Consider the following 15005-nt stretch of genomic DNA (forward strand, 5'->3'; position numbering starts at 1 on the left):
TAATTTGACAGAAACATAACATCAGAACTTTTAAGTAACATATTTTTGTATGATATAACTTTAATAATTAAAACTAAAATGTAGCAACCATGTATGAATGAAAATTACCATATTAAAGAAGAATTATCTTATATTTTAATTGCTATCAAACATTACAAACAATGGTCCAGTCAGCCAAAACCAAAGCATAAACAAATATTCCTTTTTGTCAGTGTCAAATATGCTCTTACCTGAACAGTTCCAGAAGCTTGTGTCATATGTCTACACCAGGGCTGGACTGGTAATCTGACATACCGGGCATTTTCCCGGTGGGTCGAAGCACTTTGTGGCCAATCAGGGGTGGAATGGCCATTGGGAGAACTGAGCAGGCCAGTGGGTCGGCCGTGAAAGGTGCTAAATGGGCCGTGATAAGCTAAAATGAGCCGTCGTGTTATGCAGAACGGACCACAAAATGGCACTGGGATATGCAGAAAAGAACAGCATTGTTTTCACATTCTGCCTCTACACATTTTTTCTCGCTCACTGAAATATATCTTAAATACAACTAGGTGTAATGACTTCATCCTCATAAAAACAACAATTACAAATGCTCAGGGTGTGATGAGAGCAAAAAAATAAATAAATTGTTCTTTGACTATCATGTTCCATTCTTACATAAGACTTCATTCACAGACAATGTCATAACAGTGACACATCTATATTTTGCCACTTATGAAGCCGCCTATCTGGATTATAATCTTCATTCCATAGGTGAGTTTTAGAGAACACACCCCTCCACGTGTAATCCCAATAAAAAGCACTATTAGTGATTAAAACACTGGCCTTAGCTGAAAGCGATACAGTATTGGACCAATATCAGATTTATTATCCCTTGCTGGAAACAGTAGTTCAACTCAAATATGAAGACAGTTTACACATTAGCCTGCAGTTTTCCTGATTAACACAGTTAATTCTTATGAACAGTACAGTTACAAATGGTCAGGACAACAGTGGTTCTTCTGTTTTCTTCACAACTCAGCTAATTAGCAAACTGTGATCCGAGTTAATCCTTGCTTGTTCTATACAATCTGCTTATTTATTTATTTTTTACACAAATTTGCTTGTGTTTTGAAGTTATTTAGTGATTGCAAGTCAAAATAAATTTTTACAGTTATTGATTTCCAACACAGTGGAAATTTCAGGATTTTGTGTGAACTAAAAGTCAGTATGTGTTACTTTTATGGCTTTTAACAGCTAATCAGAGCTTAATATCAGTTAAATCAGAGACAGAAACCTGCCTAAGCAACTCTATCGAAATGGACTGCACTTCAAGGAATGCAGAGCGAATGAAAAAAAACTCAGTCACACATTTGCGTCAGTGCTGCACAAATAGAGGAGGAGTATTGCATGCAGTTCAGCACAATAAGAACTTTCTGGAGATGGTCTTTGTGTTACTTCATGGTTGCTGGTTTATGGAGCATATTGCCACTAAAATTTATCCCATTTATGCATGGAACAAAGCACAAAGGTAGAGCTCTGTTTTTTTCTCTCTTTCAAATTAACAATCGTCTAATTTAGTATGAAGGTATTTCATTGACTAACCCTAAAAAAGCAAGCATATAATGTACCTCTGAAAATGTATTAATTGCTATTTTTCAACAAAATACATTTCTATGTTGTGTTTTTCTTCTAAAATATTGCTTTTATTTTCATGAAAATATAGCTTGTAGAAATCAAGAAAATAACATTTATAGTAAATGCTGTCTTTTCACTTTTAGATAAAGATTGTGAGTTTATATACAAAGTTGCATGTCCTCGGTATTTGCAGGAACCTCCTTTTAAATATTTTTCACAAAAATTTGACCAACTCACTCATAGCTCCTTTCCCCAGCCTCTTAGATGTTTGCATCCCCATGATACAAGCAACTGCTTAATAAATAATTAAATAATAAACAATATTTATTTATCTATTTTATTTTGAAGGCTGTCCAACTGAATATCCCACTTCTTTTCAAAACCTCTTCTTGAGAACATTCAAACACTCAACATCATCCTCATACCAGAGGAACATAAACAAGATTTTAGCCCACTCTAAATAATATCAATCCTAAAGTTGATTCACATACTTGCATGTTTTTGATCAGTGCCACAATTAATCAATGACATTCTCTATGAAAATGTTCAGGAGCTGCAACCACTCATGGCAAGTCCAGTCGCTGAAAAAACAGAGCAAAAGAAACAGCAGTCCCTAGAGAAACATGAGCAGCAACGATCCGAGACACCACCTTTACATCAGAAGGTTAAAGCAAAACTAATCCAATGGGTCTCTTACATTGCTGGAGACATGGCTGTGTTTGGTGAATGGATGAAAGGTACAATCTTAACTATTAGTCCTTAGTGAGGATCCAAATTTAGATCTTGAAGAAAAAACAATTAAATTAATTTAGAAGAAAACTGCTTATTTGCTACCTCCCTAAATAAGTAGAATTAATAAGAAATCATTATGTATTGAACCTGGGGAAGCCTGGTTCGAAGCAACCTAAAATGTTCAGTCTTCACTACAAATAAAAGATCAGATGACATGACAGACTTCACAACTTATTATAACTTTGTTCAGTTGTTCCGTATCCTGAGAGGATCACAGGACCTGGTGCCTCTCAGGAACCCGATGATCAGGTTGTGCTTACCGAGGGACTTACCTTGAACCACGTAGTGGTGTGCTGCTATGACAGCTACGTAGACCTTGAAAGTGGAGGGGGACAGCTTCCCATCCAACTTCTCTTGCAGGAAGGCAAGCAATGACCCAACTGCACAGCTCTGGGGGTCTTCATTCCAGGAAGAACACCACTTAGTGAAGAAACGACACTTCAATGAGTAGAGATGCCTTGTAGAAGGGGCTCTTCATCTCGTCTGGAGGGACAGGCTCTATCGCTTCCTTCCGTCCACACATGCCTTGTCTGCCTCCCTCATCTCAGCCAGGTTCAGCCATAGGTGGCGCTCCTGGACCACGAGTGTGTACATCGTCTGCCTGATGGCTCGCGCTGTGACCTTTGTCAGTCGGAGGGCGAGATCGGTCGCCGAGCACAGTTCTGCAGCACATCAGGATCAGAACTACCCTCATGCAGATCTCATAGCGCCTTGGCCTGATGGTCTTGTAGAATGGCCAAGGCATGTAAGGTGGAAGCTGTCTGACCAGCAGCACTGTAGGCTTTCATCGCCAGAGACAAAGTCATCCTACAGGATGTAATCCTGCCGCGATCGCCTTATCAACCTGGGGAATCAAGGCATAACCCTTGGCTGCCCCACCATCGAGGGTTGTGAGGTCGTACAATCTGAAGGATCGGGTCCAGACAGCAAAAGGTGCCCTCCACGACCGCATCAGCTTGTCATGCAACTCCGGGTAGAATGGAACTGGGGGGGGGGAGTTGGGGGCGCTGACCTGAGAAACCAGTAATACAGCCACGAGTGATCAGGCGCATGCGGAGGGTTCCACTTAAGCAAATTCAACTCGCCAATTCTCATTGGCCTTTTCTCAAAGATCTGAAGGTGTTTCAGTCTCTCAAGATCGACCCCAAGTGTCACTTAATCGACACAGCGTCGAGTGAGTGACAGAAGGGGAACAATGCATTCTTACTAATACAAAGGCTCAAACACATATCTAACTGGGTCTGTTTATTTAGTTTATACATTCATGATCTAACAGCTCGATCTATTGATTTTCAGACAGATTTGTGTATTTTGGCAATACCTGTAGCTACCGAAGCAAGCAAAATGTTTTTGCAAATGAGTAACAGTGTTGTACAATTAGGCTACTGTCATTTGGAATCACAGAAAAGTCTTGATTTATTTTATTTATACTGTATATTCCCTTTTCTGTTTTATTTTTAAATTTTATATTATGTATAATTCTCCAATAATCACTCTTTACTCCATATAGGGAAGTTTATCTTGCTGCAGATTTTGGACTGGGTGCTGCGTGGGGCAGCTCAGGTGATGTTTGTGAATAACCCTCTCAGTGGACTGATCATCTTTGCTGGACTGATCCTCCAGAACAGATGGTGGGCACTAAATGGTTTTGTTGGCACATTGTTTGCTACAATCTCTGCCCTCATCCTCTGTCAAAACAGGTATTTATGTTGTGATATATAAAGCATTTTGCTGTTCTAAATGTTGGAGTAAAGTCTCAGTTTATTATATTGTCCTCAGAGGTGCAATCGCAGCTGGCCTATATGGGTATAATGGAATCTTGGTTGGTCTTCTGATGGCAGTTTTCTCCAATGCAGGAGATTGGTATTGGTGGCTTCTTCTTCCCAACATATTTATGTCAATGGCATGGTGAGTCTGAATAGGTTATCTTTGTTACTTAGTTTACAGATTATTCATATCTTTGTATACACCCAGTGTGCGTACTGAAAAAAAAAACAAAGGATACAAAATTTTAAGAACTCAGATTCTTCAAAATCAGACAAACCTGTTGAATCCTCAAGTAAAAGAATGTCATATGATTAGCCTGAGTGGCCATGTTTTGTAACATAGAAATACGAAAAAAAAAAAAAACACCTGCTTCAGTGTACTTTCTTAAAAAATGCAAAGAATGTACTTTTCATGTCGCTTATATAAGGACTAAATGGCTTATCTGTAAATATTAGTTTAGAACTGCAAAATAGACATATTTTAAAGGAAACTCTTCAAGGCATTAAAACATTTATTTGAAGAACACAAATGTGAAAAGTCTACCAATTTCTGCAATCCTGTCTATGCAATTATAATTAGATGCATTGCATTATTTGCATTTAGTGATTTTTTTCCCCCTCTGCTGACGACCACCACCTATCAGAACAGGCCTGTTCAGAATGATCACTATGAATTGTGGTGACAGTAGGTCGAAAGTTCTGCTGCTGAAATTGAGCTGTGCTTATCGAAATTCGAACCACCCCAGTGTCTGAAACTTGAAGTGTTGTTGTCCAGTTTCTGGTGAAAATGTCCACAGGGTGGTGCCATTTTTAGTTGTAAATGATCTAATGCAGTTAACAGAAATGCATATACTATTAACTCTATCCCCAAACACAAACCCTAAACCTAACCATCAGTGAAGTAAAAATGTAATCCTACAGACAAATGCAACCTTCATTACTTCTTGGTTTCCATGGGACCAGAACCCATGTATCCGGGGAGATTGCACATCTGCTGCACTATTACTAGTGCCATAAGGAAAGGTAAACACATTTGAACTGATGCAAAAATGTCTGATCGGGGATGGTGCTATTCAATAATTCAGCAGAATAAGGATGATTTCAGGTGACCCACAAATTGAGAACCCACTGATCTAAAATCAATAGCTTGGTTTTTATCCACATATTTGTGTTCATTTTGGGATATTTCGTAAAAATTGCTGGATGAAAACACCAAGATGCAAATAAAATCTCAGAAATACACATTAAAAAAAAAACACTGCAGAAGAATAACAATGTTTTTTTTTTTTCTAGCCCCATAGTGTCCAGTGCCTTGGCTTCCATCAATAGTCGGTGGGACCTGCCTGTTTTCACTCTGCCGTTTAACATCCTAGTGTGCCTACATATGGTGGCTACAGGCCATTACAATCACCACTTCCCACAGGTTCTCATCCAGCCACGCACATCCTTGCCTAATATCACCTGGTCTGAGCTGGATTACGTTAAGGTAAATGTTTACCTGACCAAAATCAAGATTACAGAAGTCACAGGAGTTCCTAAATTTGCCGCTTGAAAAGCTACAAATCCAAAGAATAGGGAGAGAGAGTTACAAATTGTTTTACATTGAGGTCACATAATTAATTGAGCAGGTTGCTCAGAAAATGCTGTAATTGTCCCTGTGGAATTCCCAGTAAAGGATGTAGTGGTTTCTTATGCCAATTTTGTGAAAAATCACTCAGCATCTTTGGGGTTTTGATTTCAGAAGAATAGACTTTATTATCAAATATACTACAAGGACAAGTATGAACTATGAAGACGAAGAGTCAAAGTTGAAGTTTATATCAGTTGAGAGGGAGTTTACTGAAGACGAAGTTCTTTGCAATTCCAAAGGCAAAAGACAGAAAGAGAAAATGAGTTGAGATTATATTTTTAAGACTCTAAGTCAAGTTGGTAAGCAGAAATGTGTCAGAGGTAAGTCTTTAGATAAACTGGCATCCAGTCCCTCTGACTTAGTCACATGTTTCTGAAAACTACAAACAATCCCTGCAATGACATCATTAGACAGAACACAACATTTTCCTCAAGGAAGAGTCAGGCTTCACTGGGTCACAGGCCTTATCCAGCTGAAACATTCATGTCAATCGAACAATACTGTACATCCAAACGCAACAGAGAAAAGTTACACTAATACTTTAAATGCTAAGAATGTATTTGTGCCAGTAATTAATTACCTAAAATTAAACACAATAAAACTCTTACTTAAACTGAATAAATACATATGATTAAAAATGCTTTGATTACCTTTTGATTATAACAATTGTTAGTGAATGTATTCAAGTCATCAATAGGCCAAAGAGACAGGGATAAACCAGCACTTTCACAGACTCAAGTCACAGTCAATTCAGGATATCCTACTTTTATTCTTTCTTTTTTTTGCATCACATTCAGTGCCACCTAGCATGAACCTAGTGATCGTCAATGCCACTTTGAATATTAAATAATATGCTACCTAAAACGTCTAGGTTATGTATGTAACCTCCGTTCCCCGATGGAGGGAACGAGACATTGTGTCAGAGAAGCGACACTAGGGGTCTCTCTTGAGCATGGATATATACCTCTGTTCTATGAAAAAAGGCCAATGAGAAGTTGGTAGACAGTATTTGCATATCCCGCCCCCGGACATATGGGTATTTAAGCGGGGCGAATACGGGAGTTCATTCTAGATTTTTTTGAGGAGCCGGAAATGGTCCGGCCACAACAGTGGCTCGGCTCAGCGACGTGGCGGGGAAGACACAACATCTCGTTCCCTTCATCGGGAAACAGAGGTTACATACGTAACCTAGACATTCCCCTTCTGTCGCTCTCTCCACGTTGTGTCAGAGAAGCGACACTAGGGGTCCATTTTTAAACGTGCCATGTACTGAGCCGTGTACGTGCTGCTGATACAGGAGCGGGCAGGTATTTCTAACGTGCACGTACCCTTCCCCAATGCCCCATTAAAGCCATCAGAATCCTTCTGGTTACCCTGGAGAGGGGAACAAGGTGATGCTTGCCAACCTGGGAATGGGCCAAACCCGGCTGGGTCTCTTTTCTCTCTATGTTTCTCGCATAGAGTAACTACGGCCGGGGCCCTTACATGCATTAAGGGAAGGGGGTCTTACCCCATTTCCTATTCTTTCAGGGGGAGAAGACCCTGTGGAGACCACACCTACCCTGCAGGGGAGGCAAAGAGTGGCGAATACATCACATGGCCGCTTAGGACCTATGTGGGAAAGTTGGCGCGGTGGTAGATCCAGCCTCATAGAGAGGGGAAGCTTACAGCACGGCGACCGAGGCAGCTGTAACTGCCTAAGGGAACACGGGAGTCCGCTCGTGAGGGGACAGCACCACAGAATTACACATAGGGGGAGTCCGAACAGGAGGCCTTAACCTGTGGTGCACCTATTCCTGTACAGGGTAGATTGAGTACCTGTAGTGGCTTGGGTCGGCGAGTTCCTCCGCTGAACTGTGGACTCAAAAGGGCTAGAGAGGAATCAACCAGGGATCCGAAGATGGGGTCTCCTGGGAACAAAGGTGCACTATTTTACCTCAGCTGAGGGAAAGTGCACTAGGTGCAAACGATTCACCTGGCCACTTCAACACGTCAGCGTGTTACCGAGTTCTACGGGCTCGGACCTGAGAAAACACGGGACGATACTGACTCAATTCAGAGATTGTAGAATCTCACAAAAGTGTTGGGTGTTGCCCACCCTGCTGCTCTGCAGATGTCTGCTAGGGAGGTGCCCCTGGCCAGTGCACATGAGGACGCAACACTCCTGGTTGAGTGAGCTCGGACCCGCAAAGGGGGGCACAGCCTGGGTGTGATAAGCCACTGAGATGGCGTCGACAACCCAGTGTGCGAGCCTCTGTTTGGAGACAGTGTTCCCTTTCTGCTGTCCCCCAAAGCAGACAAAGAACTGCTCAGAATGCCTAGAGCTCCACGTGCAGTCCAAATAGATACGCAAAGCACGTACCGGACACAGCAACGAAAGGGCTGGGTCTGCCTCCTCCCAGGGCAGCGCTTGCAGGTTCACTACCTGGTCCTGAAGGGCATGGTAGGAACCTTGGGCACGTAGCCCGGTCGTGGTCTTAGGATCACGTATTGTCTGCCGGACCAAACTCCAGGCAAGTGTCGCTAACAGAGAACGCTTGCAGGTCCCCGACCCTCTTGCTGGAGGTGAGCGTGATCAGCAGGGCAGTCTTGAGAGAGAGGGCCCTGAGTCCAGCTGAATCTAGCGGCTCGAAGTGGGGTCTCTGGAGGCCCGTGAGGGCGATCGAGAGATCCCAGGAGGGAAACAGGTTAGGCCGGGAGGGAGTTAGCCTCCGGGCACCTTTTGGGAACCTGATAATTAAGTCATGCTTACCTAGAGACATGCTGTCTATCGTGTCGTGGTGAGCCGCGACGGTGGCGACATACACCTTGAGGGTGGAGGGGGACAGCCTCCTCTCCAGCCTCTCCTGTAGAACACATAGTAGCTCTCGCCAGGGGGCCAGGATGAGGGGACAGAGACAGGCCGAAGGGGAGGACTTTCGTACTGATACACAGGTCTACTGCTGCGAACCAATCTAGATGCCAAACAGAATTTTGTTTCTGTGTGAGCATTTTGAACGGGAGTTTGGACAGAGCCCGGTTGAAAACTCGCAGGTCCAAGATCGGTCTTAAGGCGCCGCCTTTCTTGGGTACAACGAAGGGCTGTAGAGACCCTTCTTCGTTTCGGTTGGAGGGACAGGTGCTATCGCGTCCTTGATTAGAAGAGAGGCAATTTCTTCACGCAGGGACTGGGCATGTTCACCATGTACTGCGGAAAAATGGATGCCCACGAAGGGGGGTGGAAGCCTGGCAAACTGAATTGCATAACTGAGTCGAATGGTCCGGTGCAGCCAGTGTGACAGGTTGGGCAGTAAGAGGCATGCCTCTAAACTCCGTGCTAGGGGCACCAAGGGGACGAGTATTTTGGAAGTACCCGGCGGGGCTTCGCAGCGGTGCGGCACAGGTAATGCGGCGTCAGGAGGCATTGAAGCAGCCTGAGGCTCTGGTGCTGAGAATAGACTCAAATCACTTACCTTGCTGCGTGCACCCGGCAGGGGGTGGGTTTGTGACTGAGGAGGAGGTCTGGTGTTGGCGTCCTCTGGACTCGTCTGAACCGGCCGGCCAGGGAACAGTCGTGGGGCTGAAGGCGGGGACACCTTGTTCAGAAAGCCGGGACTGTTGAAACCTGGAAGCAAAGTGCCGTGAGAACAGCATTTGCGGGCCAGGTGACCCAGAGACAAAAGGAAATAGCTCTATAGAATGTAATGTATTTAACAAAAGATTCTCCTCCCGGCCCTCCACCGGGGAACGGAGAGGTCTTACCAGCTCCGGAGCTACCGTCTCGGTCTCTGGGTCGGTCATCTCAGGAGCACCTGGGAGCCTTCCGGGTCCTCGAGGGGGTCCCTGAGACGAGGGGCGTCCAACTTCTGCGGGGAGCTCGACGCAGAGGCTGAGAGCTGGGCCCACTCTCTTTGTTAGTTGAGGTGGAGCACCACTTTGACATGGCATGGCCCCTGGCGGCAGATTTGCGGCAGGGTAAGATGTGTGAAATAGCCTCCGTCTGTTTCTTCACCACTGAGGACTGCTGGGCGGAGTCATCAAGTGGTGTCGCCGAATGGACGGAGCTGGGAGGCAGGGGCATTTTTGTGCTTTGTCTGCCTCCTGTACTGTGACCAGGTCCTGTCCATGCATTGCGTTTCTGGACCACGGGGGGGGGCATCGCCTGTTTGAGTGCAGTTCCTGCAGCACGTCAAGAACAGGACTACCCAAGTGCAGATTTTGAAGTGAATTGGCCCCGTGAACTTGCAGGAGGGGGCCATGTTGTGCGGGGGGGGGGCGGTCTGGGACCGTTCTACCACCGAGGGTAGCGAGAGCGGAGGAGCGAATAAGCTTGGCTTGCTCAGCTCGTCATGCACGTCCGGGAAGGAACCGGGGGGGGCACTACAAGAGAAAGCAGAGATCGCAATGCTGCCGCGGTTATGTTCTCACACTGAAAACATAACCCATTGGAGAGAATGCTCATCCCGAGCTCGGACGGAAACAAGCAAGCGTGCCAGTGAGGCAGGGGGTTTCGAGGGGGTTCACCCGGCGAAACGGAGCCCGTCATTTTCCCCGGATTGTCTTCATCGCCCGCGGCGCCTGCCTCAATCCCGTAGGAAGGAGGCGAGGCGCGTGGGGCGGCTGAAGTGGCTTTCTCTCACTACAAGAAAAAGCCAACGACCGCAATGCTGTCATGGCTATGTTCTCATACTGAAAACATAGACCATTCATAAAAATGCTGCCTGCGTGTGATCGCAACCCAGGTATGCAAGGCAGTTTTTATGACCATCAGAGGTGGGGAGAATCAACCGCATCGAGAAACTACACAGGGGCGGAAAAATCGTTGTTAAAAAGACGGGTCCTGAGAAGGATGTTCAACGCCGCTGTGTTTTGCTCTGTTTTAGAGCGAAATTACTTTTTTAGAATAACTCTTTCGAGTTGTCTGCACTGTCGAAGCACCCAGGGGCAAGAATGCACAGCCGTGCACGAAGGAGAAAGCCACTGTTGTGCGGCGTTAAGTCAAACAGCATGCAGAGCGTCATTGGATTTAAACAGGAACTTGGTGTGTAACTCGCAGCAGACTGCATGCACGAACATCGGCTCCGAAGAAATTTTTCTGAATGAACTCCCGTATTCACCCTGCTTAAATACCTGTATGTCCGGGGGCGGGATATGCAAATACCGTCTGCCAACTTCTCATTGGCCTTTTTTCAGAGAACAGAGGTATATATTGGCGCTCAAGAGAGACCCCTAGTGTCGCTTCTCTGACACAACGTGGAGAGAGCGACAGAAGGGGAACCTATCTTTTATATTATATTTCTTTTCCACACAGCTCTTCCGCTCTATCCCTGTGGGTATTGGACAGGTATATGGATGTGATTATCCTTGGACTGGAGGGATATTCATGATTGCCTTGTTTATCTCCTCACCCTTAACATGTGTACATGCAACTATTGGATCAGCAGTTGGTATGGTCTCCGGTAAGATTCCAGACTACCTGAAGTGTATGTGAATATGAGCATTGAGAAATGTTAAGATTGATGACTAAGTAGCATTTACTGTGAATTTCAGGGCTTGCTCTTGCTGCACCATTTGAGAACATTTACTTTGGTCTGTGGGGTTATAACTGCGTTTTGGCTTGCATTGCAATTGGTGGGATGTTCTATGCTCTCTCATGGCAGACACACCTTCTGGCTGTGGCCTGCGGTATGTTCTATATGAGCTATTTCCTCTCCTTCCTGGTTTCAAAACAATTTCCTGTATTATTAGACAATTATGGGAAAATTACTTCAGTGGCTCTCTTGTTTCCCCTTAGCATTCTTCTGTGCATACCTTGGCTCGGCAATTGGAAATGTGATGTCTAATGTACGTATCTTACACCCAAACAATATACAAGACTTAAACAACAGAATATCTGATTGGTTTTACATGACATTATGGTATAATTCAATGATACTCAAATAATATTCCAAATGTAATCATTTTAATTTCTATAATTTATATTTATAGTATATATTAACATTATGTTATATTATAATTTAGCATAATTAAATAATAATAACAATTATGAATTATTATTATTAATTTATATAATTATTATGTTTTCTAAATATATTCAAATAATAATTTAAATGTTTCATATGACATTTTACAGTTCGGACTCCCGGCATGCACCTGGCCCTTCTGTCTTTCTGCCCTCACTTTTCTTTTGATCACTATGGAGACAAAAAACATTCATAAACTGCCTCTTGCTAAAGTGACCTACCCTGAAAAAAACCTGATTTACTTCAGGAAGATGAAGGAAGAGGAGAGGGCTCAAGCGTTAAAGAAACAACAAGAGGAGATGCAACTGATAGACACAAAATCACAGCTGATAACAGAAGAGAAAATAAAGTTTACAATGGAGAAGAAAGAGCAGGAGCATCAGGAGTATTGCACTGTAGTGGTACAGCAAGAGAAAGACACCAGCAAAAACATACTAGAGATAGAGGAAACTCAGTGGCAATTAAACTAAATGTAACTTGTCTAAATTTCTCAAAACTAAAACTTCCCTTATTTAGTTCCCTATTGCTTCATAAACAAAATTAATGTAAATTAAAAGGGTCAAGGCATAAGGTATAAAATGTTCCATGATATTTTGATATTTAAGAGGTCATTGTACAATAAAAACATACAGTAAGTTTCAGAACTCAAAACATCCTCCTCACTGCAAAAAGAGCATTTGTTGAAAAAATATATATATATAAACATTCCTCTGAATACACTCTTATATTCAGAACTCACAACTTCACTAACAAGACTTGATTTAGTAAAAAATCTCAAATTAAATGTTCAAAATATACAGACAGAAATGTGGCCATGTTCCACTCTTAAGTGGGAGAACTTCCAGAAGATTTAGCCTATCTTGGAAAGTGCCCAAATTTTTTTGTTTCCAGTCATGACATTGTAACTTGTAATAATGTTTCCCCGTCTGTCACTCACTCGACGTCGTGTCGAATGAAGCAACACTAGGTGATAGTGCTGCACGATAAATCATATCGCAATCGCAATATCAGCCTGTGTGATTATATGACGGCAAAATGCTGCGATTATATTAAATAAATAAGTGCATGTGTGGACGTGACAGCCCATTCTCTCTGAGAGCTGTTTGCCCATTTTCTACACCACTAATAAAGATGACCAGTCACTATCAGTTTAGGGAGTGGCACGTGTGGTCATGACGTGTGAGTTTCCGGTGTGCAGAAATCAGGTGAAAATGGACGCCAAGCAGACCGACACTGAACTGGTGGCCAGAAAAAATAACAGATCATAGCTTGGCGATATATCTTTATTTCATCCTTGATTAAAGTTCATATAATATGGAAGCATACCATGTAAATAAACACAAACTCCAAAACTGTCATTCTCGGTGCGGTAAGAGCCGCTTCAACCAGTCGCGGAAGACACAATCTGAGTGGGAGTTGAGACCGGGAGAGATATAAAGTTCCGCCGGGTGATGCGCACTCTAACACTGAGACCCTCGTCTCTCACCCCAGCTGTCTGCAGCTTGCAACGTGGAGCATCATTGATGAGATCATCATGATAAGATCAATCTTATGTGAAAAATAACACCAAAATAACAACAATAAAATGTGTGTGTGTGTGTGTGTGTGTGTGTATATATGTATATATATATATATATATATATATATATATATATATATATATATATATATATATATATTGGTTTTAGATAGACAAAATTGACAAATGCTTATCAATAATACTCTTATAGCTAAAATGTTTACAGTGTTCAGTGGCTAAAATATCAATATGACTAAATGTTACTAAAATATGACTAAAATGACAACAGTTTTCATTGACTAAAACTACATTAAAAAGCCCAGTAAGCCAAACAAAGCACAATTACAGATGTGTTTGCGAGTGTCACGCCATATGACAAGTCTTCACAGAGATATAAAGAGACATGTTAGCAAAGTGGGATTTCAGAAAATGACCCCACACACTGGTCAAGAAGTACCAGCGATAAGTAGAACTTTTTAGAAAGAGGATTTGGAAATACCAGTTGGTCATTTAAAAAAAAAAAAAAAACACACAACAGCAACAACAACAACAGTTTTAGTGGTTTGAGTGAACCACACTTTTATATACAGTTTCCTTTTCAAAAGAGGTTATAGAAAGTACATGTTACATCCTGATTAAATGTCCCTGTTTGTTTGGACAATCTTATTTGCATGACAATTTGTATGTTCTTATTTATTGATCCATTTTATTTAGGTGTTATAATGAGAAAATAAAAAATTTTGCAGTAATGCAAAGATGTTATTATTTAATTTTGTAAAAACATTTTAATTTGAAAACACTGTGCATTTATAGTTGTTGTTATTGCTAGTTTGAGTTGAGAAATACACATTTCAGCATTATCAGTTATCTATTTGTGCATTTTACTTGATAACCAATCAAGTTGACTCATGTTACCATTTGTTTATTATATCGAATCGCAATATCGCAATATTAGCCTCAATAATCGCAATATGACATTTTCCCCAAATCGTGCAGCCCTACTAGGTGACTATCTTGAAGGCCTTGGTTACCTCTGAACTTGAGAAAAGGCCAATGAGAAATTGGCAGACAGAATTTGCATGTACATACGGGTATAAAAGGAGGGAATCGTGCATCTGTTCATTCAGATTTCTTCTTCGGAGCCGAGTTGTTGTGCGATCAGTGAGCTGAGATCACTTCTGTTCCACTCACCACTGCAGAGCGTTGCTGTTGGATCTATGGTGCGTATCAACGGATTTCTCCTTCTCTGCACGCTAGTGCAGCTTTGCTCGGAAGGCGATGAAGGCGATTTGGGGATGGCAGCAGGCTTGGTTTCGCCGGGTAGACTTCCATCCGTCTGACTACTCCCTCGGACCCGCTGAGCAGGATGATGAATTCGCCGCTGCATCGGAAATCGTCCCAGCATCTGATGCTGACGACTCGACTGGGCTGTCGCCTTGGGGTCGGCCCGCCCAGTCTGAGGCTGATGCCAAGTGGCCGACATGCTCGCCCGGGCCGCCATGAGCATGGGGTTGGACTGTCCTCCCCGCAGCCCTCAAGGCTAGAGCGATTGTTTCCTCGGGTTCGGGTGCCGCACACAGTTCGTGGAGGGCACCTTTCACTAGGTGGATCGATTTTGCCTCCTGACGCAACACTACCCCACTACGAAGCCCCACCAGGTACGTCAAAAACAATCGTCCCCT

General features: G+C 43.1%; 1 protein-coding gene across 1 annotated transcript; it reads left to right on the plus strand.

Annotated features, from left to right (window-relative positions):
- The first annotated feature begins 1363 nt into the window (after nucleotides 1–1363).
- On the plus strand, nucleotides 1364–13427 carry slc14a2 (solute carrier family 14 member 2). The gene is made up of 9 exons (XM_052113879.1): nucleotides 1364–1507; nucleotides 2165–2351; nucleotides 3917–4106; nucleotides 4186–4314; nucleotides 5466–5658; nucleotides 11093–11240; nucleotides 11332–11466; nucleotides 11576–11625; nucleotides 11915–13427. Exons 1-9 carry the CDS (start codon nucleotides 1490–1492, stop codon nucleotides 12272–12274), a joined length of 1410 nt encoding a protein of 469 aa, XP_051969839.1. The 5' UTR covers nucleotides 1364–1489; the 3' UTR covers nucleotides 12275–13427.
- The last annotated feature ends 1578 nt before the right edge of the window (nucleotides 13428–15005 follow it).

Source organism: Xyrauchen texanus, chromosome 4 (genome assembly GCF_025860055.1).
Source record: "Xyrauchen texanus isolate HMW12.3.18 chromosome 4, RBS_HiC_50CHRs, whole genome shotgun sequence".
Lineage (NCBI taxonomy): Eukaryota > Metazoa > Chordata > Actinopteri > Cypriniformes > Catostomidae > Xyrauchen > Xyrauchen texanus.

Excerpts from the sequence above, each read along its gene's own strand:
- slc14a2 (XM_052113879.1), top strand. Across the intron at positions 2,352-3,916 it reads GTTTGGTGAATGGATGAAAG|GGAAGTTTATCTTGCTGCAG; the intron begins GTACAATCTTAA and ends TACTCCATATAG. Across the intron at positions 5,659-11,092 it reads CTGAGCTGGATTACGTTAAG|CTCTTCCGCTCTATCCCTGT; the intron begins GTAAATGTTTAC and ends TTTTCCACACAG.